Source organism: Oncorhynchus mykiss, chromosome 14 (genome assembly GCF_013265735.2).
Source record: "Oncorhynchus mykiss isolate Arlee chromosome 14, USDA_OmykA_1.1, whole genome shotgun sequence".
NCBI classification, from domain to species: domain Eukaryota; kingdom Metazoa; phylum Chordata; class Actinopteri; order Salmoniformes; family Salmonidae; genus Oncorhynchus; species Oncorhynchus mykiss.
The window spans coordinates 17,413,121-17,423,961 of record NC_048578.1 but is presented as its reverse complement, the minus strand read 5'-3'; the positions used below and the strand labels follow the sequence as shown (position 1 = coordinate 17,423,961).

At 38.1% G+C, this 10,841-nt stretch overlaps 1 protein-coding gene across 1 annotated transcript; it reads left to right on the top strand.

Annotated features, from left to right (window-relative positions):
- The first annotated feature begins 5,312 nt into the window (after positions 1–5,312).
- Positions 5,313–10,815, top strand: aga (aspartylglucosaminidase). The gene is made up of 9 exons (XM_021561398.2): positions 5,313–5,625; positions 6,277–6,430; positions 6,587–6,699; positions 6,917–7,029; positions 7,602–7,707; positions 7,801–7,876; positions 9,870–9,977; positions 10,325–10,458; positions 10,551–10,815. The coding sequence occupies exons 1-9, from the start codon at positions 5,526–5,528 to the stop codon at positions 10,649–10,651; spliced, it is 1,005 nt and encodes a 334-aa protein (XP_021417073.2). The 5' UTR covers positions 5,313–5,525; the 3' UTR covers positions 10,652–10,815.
- The last annotated feature ends 26 nt before the right edge of the window (positions 10,816–10,841 follow it).

Sequence of the window (10,841 nt, the reverse complement as noted above, 5' to 3'; positions counted from 1 at the left end):
TTCTTATTTGTGTACAAATGAAAACAAGATAAATTGGATTTTGTCTGGTGTTGTCAAAGTCTAAAGAGCTGCAAGGGAATTCAAAGCAGGTAAGGAAATAAGATTGCAGTGGAGAGAAAAGGAGACTTCAATTGATACTGCTTTATTTTTCCTAGGAAATATCTTCTGAATATGAACTGACTATCACTGTTAGATTGAGCTGATCATAGCCCACATACTTCACTCAGCTATGTGCATTTGCATGGTTACAATGTATGGCTGCAATTCCAACATGTAAAATAGTGGCCTCCCACCACGTTCACCTCTTTCAGATCAGTGGACTGTTGAAGATAGGATAGGCACAGTTACCTGAAACGTGTTTAGATCCACAATGTTTGCTTGCTACCTTAGTGCTAGCTACAGGAAATGTAACACTCAAAACACTTAATGCCAATAGTATCACAAACAAACCTATTTGCTCTCATGGGGTTACTATCTCATTGTTTCATTAAAGTGGGATCATGACACAGGCATGGCAGAGGCTTTTGTGTTGACACTAGTCACCTAACAGCTTTCTGTAAAGATTGGTGCTCCCCCTAGCACATCATTACCATTTAGAGTAAACAGTTCATCAGTGACTCCATCGAAAGCATAACACCACACCCCGGGTAGTCGCCGCGACCTCTCCGCTGATACAACTAGTGTCTTATCACAGCTGCACAGGCAGTAGAGAAAAGAACAGGCAAAGGAAGATACTTCATACGGTTGCCAAAGCTAGGATAGAGGCTCTTCCTGCTCTCTTGTGTGTGAAGAGGAATTTAAATCTCAAGAGGAATACCTGAGGTTTTGTGATACTTACCAATGGCATTCGTATTCTTCCTCTTCTTGAAATAGCATTCAAACTGCTTTGAATTTGTCTTGGGACGCACCTTTTGCCAAATGTTGATCTGGTACACTGAAGATTTTGGGAGAAAAGCTTTAGAAGAAGTAACCTGGTATAAAGTACAAAATATCATCAAACGTTTTGAATTATGTTTTCCATTCATGTTCATTCACAAGCACTATTTCCAAAAATAAACAAAATATCAATTACTTTATATTTTTGATTGCACGTGAGTAACAAGAACAGTAATTCCTGTGGATCAATCAATGCTGTTGATTCAAAGGATTTTTACAATCATTGTTCATCATGTAGGGTAATATGATGGAGAGGTTCCACTTCAGCCCCATCCACTGGATCTATAGGTCATTACATTGTGTTGGATGTACTGTACACTCTAGTCTGAGCCAAAATAACATACTTCACATCTTGTTCTCATAGCATACATTCTGAATCTTTAATAATTATTGGTCAATCAGCTACTGATGCATGATTGATATTGGCACTGAGTACCTTAACGTTCTAGTCAGAAGAAGAAAAAGACAGCACAGTCTGAATTTACCTTTCACTTCACAAAATGTTGGTCCTTCCACTTGCAGATTCCAAGGAGCCATTCTAGTCCACCTTGGCATCTGCCTTGTATCAATTGCAATGTTAAGCAGTTCACATTCCCCAGTTGTGACAGCAGCAACCTCTGAGAAACAACACACTAGGCCATTCCAAGAGTCAGTCAATGTAACTGGAGAGTACACAACAAAATACATTACACACAGCATTAACAGCCTTAAGTTATATATATATATCTTGCCTCTAAGCCAGTCTCTGAATGTATTACTAGATTGTACACAACTGCTGACAGAGCTGAAAAAGAGGTCATTGCAAATGTTGAATCTCTATGGATATTGTGAGCGTTATAAGTTTGGGGTACATACATAAGCCCACAATAGAATGATAATTAAGTGCTTTGAACAGTTTTGCTCATGCCCCTTTTGAGTAATCTGCTTTACATTCCATTCGTTAATGCATGATGTGAAATTACTTTTAAAGGTATATATCGTTTACATATTTTTAAAGATTTTGGCTGATTAAAAAACACCATAAGACTAAGAGAAATGTTGATTTGCCTTGCATAATAAATATTGATGGACCCGTCCCTCCCCTGTTAAACATTTTGTTTGAAATGTGACAAAGCGTTGCCTGTCCTAGCCTGTGTCCAGAAACAAACCTTTGAATCCGTCTCAGTTCTTAAATGCTTCAACCAAAAGCAAACATTGAGATCTGCTTGAGTAGCCTCGAATGCAAGGCTATTGGAAGGATTTAACGCATTCAAATCGCAATGAAAAGCACAAGGAAATATCCATACATAAGGTTCCTAAGCTTCTTGAAAAGGGTGCTTGGCTGAGCAGAAATGCACCTAATCCACTGATGTTATTGTAGTTTCCTAAAGGAACATTTCAAGTGAAATGTTTTGTCTTTGGGTGCATTTTGTATGCTTATATTTCAGTGAATGTTTGTTTCAAAAACAGTGCCAAATTAAAGTTTATAATGACTCTTTGATATTACAAATAAAATACAATTTGATATTCAACTCATAATAAAAAATGTTTCTCATGGATTTCTTTAATAAAAAGTGTCGGACAAAGTGTGAGTGTAGCTAGCATTATCTTGGTGCTCCAGTTGAGCCATTTTAGAATACATTTTTTAAATATACATATTTAAGTTTACCTATCAGGTTTTTAGTGCATTTTTTTTCACTGAGGCTATTGCATTACCGAACTAGATTGATATAAAAATGAATAAATAAGCTATTGGTTTGCTCTTCACAAGTGCTTCACTTTTTTAATGATAGTTAGAAATTGGCCAACTTTTGGTAATACAGCAATGGACATTTGACTTATTTTAAATATTAACTGTCAAGCTAGGTAATGTGACAAATACACATTGTTGACAAAGATACAAACAGATATACTTAATGTTTATACAGATCTAAGTCTGGATTGATTTAAAATCATCTAACTTTTTTGAAATAAAAGATAAAGATAAAATGTTAGTTTTCAATGAAACGTGTAAAGAAAATACTTTTCATTCGTAAGTTGCAGAAATACAAGAAATTATTATCTGTACTTCATCCAAATCGGCAAAGAAATACAACAAAGAGACTGCCAAGTTGGCCACTGAACTCTGAATAAATCATTTTTGTAATTACCCCCGCAATTAGGATTTTATTGGCATTGTTTGACAGATAAAAATGTGGAAAAGTGCCTACCATCCTTATTATCGTCACGTCACCTTCACCAAATAGCAATATCATTTCTTGTGGGAATACTTCAATAATCAATGCTTTGTTTATTTGCATTTTAATTCCATTGAAGGCAGATCTGTTGTGCTCCACGCTTATTCCAATGCCAGCCGTTTAAAAGAACGTTTTTTTCTTCTTCTGGTCGGGCAGCTGCTATCGCTGTTTACCTAGCTGGCGTCTTACTCCATTTGCTTGCTTTGAAACACTGCTGGTCTTTTATCGGACCTTTAAAATCGCTACCCATGAATCTCTTCACTGCGCATGTGTTGCAAAGCCAGGTCTCTTGACAAATCTCTCTACCATCTGTTTCACATTCAATGATTTTGCTCCAAATGGAACCAACTGACTTTGGTGTTGCTTAGAGTTAAAAAATAAAAAATACAAAAAGTTTATTCCGAGCTATATTTAATCATCTGAAGAGTGGCTAATCATGGAACTCTTCTTAGTCCCTATGGTCATGAGACAAATTGGGAGGATTTAACATGTTTTAAATAGAAACATTAACTATTTGCAAAGTTCCTTTCAAGACAAAAAGTGTAGTTAATGATCTCGCTCTCAAGTTTTTCATGACATGAGCTGAACCCTATCATGATTTTTCTTTTGCGCTATTATCGCCTGTTATCTCACCTCAATTGTGATCCCATGGTCCTTTACAAAGTGAATGCTGCAAAGGTGAAGTTGTAAAAAAAAATGTTACATGAAAAACAGTGGTACACCACTACCACCACCTCGATAACTTGTGGCTTTTAGGGTCCATATCAAATTCATGAGTTGGTGATTTGCACAACTTTTTTTTGTATTAGCCAACACTGTAAAGGCAGAGCAATAAAACACATCATTATTAGGCCTTGCAATTCAATTTGACAAGTTTGACAAGTTCAGTGTCTCAACCATAAACTGCTATAGTGTGCATACAGCTATACGCTATTAATGGATTATTCAGGCCAATCAACTAATGGTTCAGTCAACAACTGATAAAAAAAAAGATGAATCAGTTGAATCATAAATGTTTAACCAATGCCTTTAACATGACCATTCAATAACGATTAGATCATTAGCTCCCTTCAAACCCCACAAGTAAAATGTATGTCACATAAGAAGTCAACACTTGACTGACAAGAGGGCTAATTATTGCTTACTCGGGCTACAGCACACAACAAAGGTCAGGATCACTAACTCCTTGTATCGGATTCATTGGTATTAGTAATCAACGAATAGGGAAAAAAAAAAAAAATCACCCATTTGAATTGACCGACAGCCCAAATGATTTCACATGCTATAAGCATGCATGATATTTTATGTCTTCTTATGAGACTATAGACTCATACAGTATGTGCACGTGGTGTCCTTTCTCACTGTCTTTTATGCTGACATGCAACATTTATTCATAGGATTGAGCTGTGATGCTTATTCTACACAACTATAGGGACATTGTTTATTGAAAAGCTGTGGAGGACATTGTGAAAATTGTATCACAAAGGGCATGTGTGATTGACGAAGTTATATCCTATAAGGGCAATCCTTTTAGCCTCTGCTCTTTCATTTTGATCAATAACACAGAACAAGTTATACTCCATATATTCTCTCTTCATTGTTCCCCAACAGACACCTTGTAACAATCACTGTATGTCATGCCATGTTTAAGGACTAACCAATGAATAAAATATCAGTGAAAATTGTATTTTCCAAATGAATAATGTAAAGGATGACACACTACTAAGGTTCACTTCTCAAGGTTAGACTTGATTGTTTTGTTACTTTCCCTGTGTAGCCTGTGCTTTTGTCTTCTTTTGTTTGAGATGAGAAGATCAAATTAAATCCACTGTTTTCAGGTCTAGCAAAACGTTGAATCCAATATCTCCCGCAACTAACATTAATCGTGAACCTATTTTAAATGGATGGAGTCAGTCCATTTCTATTTCACAGATTTATTGCTAGGCTACAGTTGTGAATGAGTTAACATGTGTGATCTGAATTTAGATAAGCGTTGGCATAATGAGCGCAGCAAACATGGTATTTTTTATTGTTCACTTTATCAAGTTCCATGCAATTGCAGAAAAGCAATGCAGAGCATGAAGCTGTATTTCAACATATGCATTGCACTGAAAAGATACACTGGCCCTTTAATGAAAAGCCTGCCCACTAGTCATGTGCCAAAACAAGGAAGTCGAAAAATGAACGTTCATTCTTAGTGAAATTCTTCATGAAAGCTAGGTTTATTTTTAACCAACTAATTTCAAAACGCCTCGTATATTTTCGAAATACTGTGGACCGTTAAAAAAATCACTTGCAATTAACATGTTCTGGAAAAAAATTGCAGTTGAAACTGAAAGCTAACGTTATTTATTTTGCAAAACTTTTGTCAAAATGCATCTGTGTTTTATATTGATGTTTTTGTTGCCATTTGGTCACGCAACATTGCCTCTTGTTATAAACACATGGCAATTCGAGCATGCTACAGCGGCAGGTAACTATATTCTATCATTTTGTTCTTATTGTTGCAAATAAGTTATCAATTTTGATACAACTTTATCAAATGATACATTGTAAGAAAGACATTCATGAAGTTAGCTAGTTAGATCTGTCCTGCCAGCCCAAGAGATGAATGTGGCCCTCTAAAATATTTCGATTTTATTTTCTGAGTTGATGTGGACAATCCAAGCTGTCGAAATATCACCAGTTGGCATACTAATCCTTGGCAACTGGGGGGGGATCATTGACCAAATGGTTCTTTGGCAGCCTAGGCCTATTCCTTTTTATGGGCAATCCCTTGAGATGGTCATGTTATCTGGCAGGATTGGGACTGTACCGTCTGGCACTCTGATAATATGTGACCAAAATCATGTCTAAATACTGTGAAAAAGTTAAATATTGTGTGCTTCTAGGTTCTACCTCTGCTATATATTGTGAGGGTTGCGTGGGAACCAACATATTATTGTATGTACAAATGATGCTCTTGGGACCCATTCATGTTGAATTGGTGAATCGGGAGGCACATCCATTGATTTTTTATAGAGCATATTTTCACGTGTAGACTTATTCCTAGAATGTAGCAAGACAGTAAGAATATTGCAAAGTCAAACACTCATCTGTCTGTCTGTGACTCTCTCTCTTAAAGCGTGGACTGCTCTGCAGGCTGGGGGCTCTGTGCTGGATGCCGTGGAGAAGGGCTGTGCCCGCTGCGAGGCTGACCAGTGTGATGGCAGTGTGGGGTTTGGAGGGAGCCCAGATGAGAGAGGAGAGACCACCCTGGATGCCATGATCATGAACGGGCAAGTCATACCCACTAACTAGTCATTAGAGTAGGGCTTAGGGGTGTCTAAAACCAATTGATCCCATTTCAGTCAATACAATGTTTAATTAAGTTATTTTTTGGAAATATTATTAATGTTCTTCATTAAAGGTTTCCTGGTTTTGTGTGGATGCAGTAATACAATGGAGGTGGGCGCTGTAGGAGACCTACGCAGAATCAAGAATGCAATTGGGGTGGCCAGAGCCGTGATGGAACGCACCGACCACACACTACTGGTGGGCGAGTCAGGTATTGCAGGATTCAAAATAGGCTTTTATTTGCTAAGGGGACAGACACAGCAAAAACATGACTCCTTTTGCATGTAACTCATCACATATCTTTTAACATACAGTAGCCTCCTACAGCTAACCATTCCATCATATACAGTTAGTAGTACATTGTATTGCTGTTTGCTGCTTTTGACCCTATATTGTTATTTTTAACCCCACTACCATGTTCAACACAGCATCAGTCTTTGCTGAGAACATGGGCTTCACTGCAGAAGACCTTACAACCAACAAATCTATCAGCATTTTCACACAGTGGTTGAAGGACAACTGCCAACCCAATTATCGCAAGGTGTGTGTTTTCTAATATAGCTTTGGTCTGTCATTATCTTGTATGGAAGATGCATGCAGGCTTCCATAATCATATTGATTTATACTGTACTGAAAAAATGTAAGGATATCACCATGTTTGAAAAAGTAATGAATTAAATGGACATCCATGTTATGAATAATGCATTAGGGGACGTATGAAAGAGACTATTGTTTATCCCAACATGCTGTTACCATTGGCACAACCAAAGCCCTGTAGACAATACAATGCTTATGCATATTGGGCTACCGGCTGCTTAAATTACTATTGAGCTGGGTAACCATAGCCAAAAGATTAAGGTGCTTAGGTAGTGTGCTGGTTGAAGTAGAAAATATCTTCATTAAATTGGAAGCCTTCTCTTTGCTTTACTGCAAGTCGCTCTGGATAAGAGCATCTGCTAAATGACAAAAAAAAATCAAATAAAAAAAAATCCTTTACAGAACTGTGGATATATTCACAAACAACCTAATGTGTTATTTGTCTATGGCTGCTGTGATAGAACAGTCTTAACCCAAATTGATGTTGACTAATCTTTCCCCTTTAATTATCAACAGAACGTTTCCCCAGATCCTTCACAATACTGTGGACCATACAAACCTGGAGCCACACTGAGGCAAAAGAGAAAACGACAGATTGATATACATGCACATGACACTATTGGTATAGTTCATTAAATTAATTAATTGTTTTGTAGAGGTCGATAGTCAACTTTGAATTGTACATTTAATATTGTGTACCTTTTCCTGACATTAGGGATGATTGTGATTGGTAAAGATGGCCAAGTTGCAGCAGGAACATCAACCAATGGAGCGAACCATAAGGTCCCGGGGTATGCATGTCTTGTTTAAAATTAAAGTGCCTTCAGAAAGTATTCAGACCCCTTGACTTTTGTAACGTTTACAGCCTTATTGTAAAATTGATTAAATTGTTTTTTTCCTTCATCTACTCACAATACCCCATAGTTACAAAGCAAAAACAGGTTTTTAGAAATGTTTGCTAATTTATTAAAAATTAAACAACTTAAATATAACATTTACATAAGTATTCAGACCCTTTAAGCTATACTTTGTTGAAGCACTTTTGGCAGCGATTACAGTCTTGAGTCTTCTTGGGTATGATGCTACAAGCTTGGCACACCTGTATTTGGGGAGTTTCTCCCATTCTTCTCTGCAGATACTCTCAAGCTCTGTCAGGTTGGATGGAGAGTGTTGATGCACAGCTATTTTCAGGTCTCTCCAGAGATGTTCAAATCGGGTTCATGTCCGGGCTCTGGCTGGGCCACTCAAGGACATTCAGATACTTGTCCCGAAGCCACTCCTGCGTTGTCTTGGCTGTGTGCTTAGGGTCGTTGTCCTGTTGGAAGGTGAACCTTCAACCCAGTCTGAGGTCCTGAGCGCTCTGGAGCAGGTTTTCATCAAGGATCGCTCTGTACTTTGCTCCGTTCATCTTTGTCTCAATCCTAACTAGTCTCCCAGACTGAAAAACATGCCCACAGAATGTTGCTGCTGCCACCACCATGCTTCACCGTAGGGATGGTGCCAGGTTTCCTCCAGACGTGACACTTGGAATTTAGACCAAATAGTTCATTCTTGGTTTCATCAGACCAGAGAATCTTGTTTCTCATGGTCTGAGAGTCTTTAGGTGCCTTTAGGCAAACTCCAAGCAGCTTGTCATGTGCCTTTTACTGAAAAGTGGCCTCCGTCTGGCCACTACCATAAAGGCCTGATTGGTGGAGTGCTGCAGAGATGATTGTTCTTCTGAAAGGTTCTCCCATCTCCACAGAAGAACTCTAGAGCTCTGTCAGAGTGACCACCACATTCTAGGTCACCTCCATGACCAACGCCCTTCTCCCCCGATTGCTCAGTTTGACCAGGTGGCCAGCTCTAGGAAGAGTCTTGGTTCTTCCAAACTTCTTCCATTTAAGAATCATGGAGGCCACTGTGTTCTTGGGGACCTTCAATGCTGCAGAAATGTTTTCGCACCCTTTCCCAGACCTGTGCCTCGACACAATCCTGTCTCGGAGCGCTATGGACAATTCCTTCGACCACATGGTTTGGTTTTTGCTCTGACATGCACTGTCAACTGTTGGACCTTATATAGACATTTACCACAGGTGGACTCCAATCAAGTTGTAGAAACATCTCAAGGATGATCAATGGAAACAGGATGCACCGGAGCTCAACTTCAAGACTCATAGCAAAGGGTCTGAATACTTATGTAAATAAGGTATTTGATATTTATTTTTAATACATTTGCAAAAATGTCTAACCTGTTTTCGCTTTGTCATTATGGGGTATTGTGTGTAAATTGCTGAGGATTATATATTTTTAATCAATTTTAGAATAAGGCTGTAACATAACAAATGTGGAAAAAGTCAAGGGGTCTGAATACTTTCCAAAGGCACTGGTACAGTACTAGTCAAAAGTTTGGACACACACACACACAAAAAAAAGCAGCCTCTCAGCTAGGTGGATAATAAAAAAAATTTAAGAGAAAAAAAAAAAGGTTGGACACAACTCATTCAAGGATTTTTCTTTATTTTTACTATTTTCTACATTGTAGAATAATAGTGAAGACATCAAAACTATGAAATAACACATATGGAATCATGTAGTAACCAAAAAAGTGTCAAATCTAAATATTTTCTATTTGAGATTCTTCAAAGTAGCCACCCTTTGTCTTGATGACAGCTTTGCACACTCTTGGCAGTCCACAATGTAGAAAACCCTTGAATGAGTAGGTGTGTCCAAACTTAACTGGTACTGTATATAATGAATATTGACGATGAGTATACCTGTACATCTCCTTGATTTGTCCTGTAGGCGTGTAGGGGACTCTCCCATCGCTGGAGCAGGGTCCTATGCCGACAGCACCGCAGGGGGTGCGGCAGCAACGGGAGATGGAGATGTCATGATGCGCTTCCTACCTAGGTATCCATCCAGGCTTCTAGCAGAGATGTTCGGAAGGATGTAACGTTAAAGAACGTTCAGATAGAAACATATGGCGTAGACAAAATATGATCGTCATAGAAGTGTCAGCTCGTGTCATGTCAACTCTATTCATTATATTTCTATCTGCAATGCTCAGAACGTTTTACATCACTGAATTACACCCCAGATAAGACTCACATTTCTGCTTTGTCTACATTTGGGTGTACTTTTTAGTCACAGCTGACATTCAATATTTTAAGGATTAGCAAACGGCTTATCATCGCTAAACGTGCTAGATGCCAAAACCAGATACTAATGAAATGTGTTTAATTTGTTTACAAATGCAGTTACCTGGCTGTTGAGCTAATGAAGACAGGAACAGATCCATCCACTGCTTGTAAGACATCCATCTCCAGGATCAAGATACATTACCCAGGGTTCTTTGGGGCTGTCATCTGTGCCAACACAACAGGCCACTATGGTGAGTTCTCTAGATGAACCCAGTTATGGTTACAATGGTCATAATAAATACTATGATAAATGTAATGCTGACCCATTGTTCTGTCTTCTAAGGTGCTGCATGCAACAAAGTTCCTGGCTTCTCTAAATTTCCTTTTGTGGTGTACAACTCAAATACCAAATCTCCACTTTTACAATCAGTTGACTGTTTTTAAAACTATTCAATGTTAATTTGAGGTAATGTGTACCCCTTGTGCCACTATCAATTATGACAATCAATACTTGTCTTATGAGCCATGGATTTTAATCTAAACTGTTTGAATGTTTTCATAAATACAGAAATAGTTCACATTTTATGAATAAACTCATAATACAAAAAGCTGTGCAGTTCATAACATTTCAAAT

Bases quoted from the DNA above. Each gene is read 5' to 3' on its own strand.
- aga (XM_021561398.2), top strand. From the start codon at position 5,526: ATGCATCTGTGTTTTATATTGATGTTTTTGTTGCCATTTGGTCACGCA. The intron at 7,708-7,800 runs GTATAGTTCATT...TCCTGACATTAG, and splicing joins ACATGCACATGACACTATTG to GGATGATTGTGATTGGTAAA. The intron at 10,459-10,550 runs GTGAGTTCTCTA...CTGTCTTCTAAG, and splicing joins CAACACAACAGGCCACTATG to GTGCTGCATGCAACAAAGTT.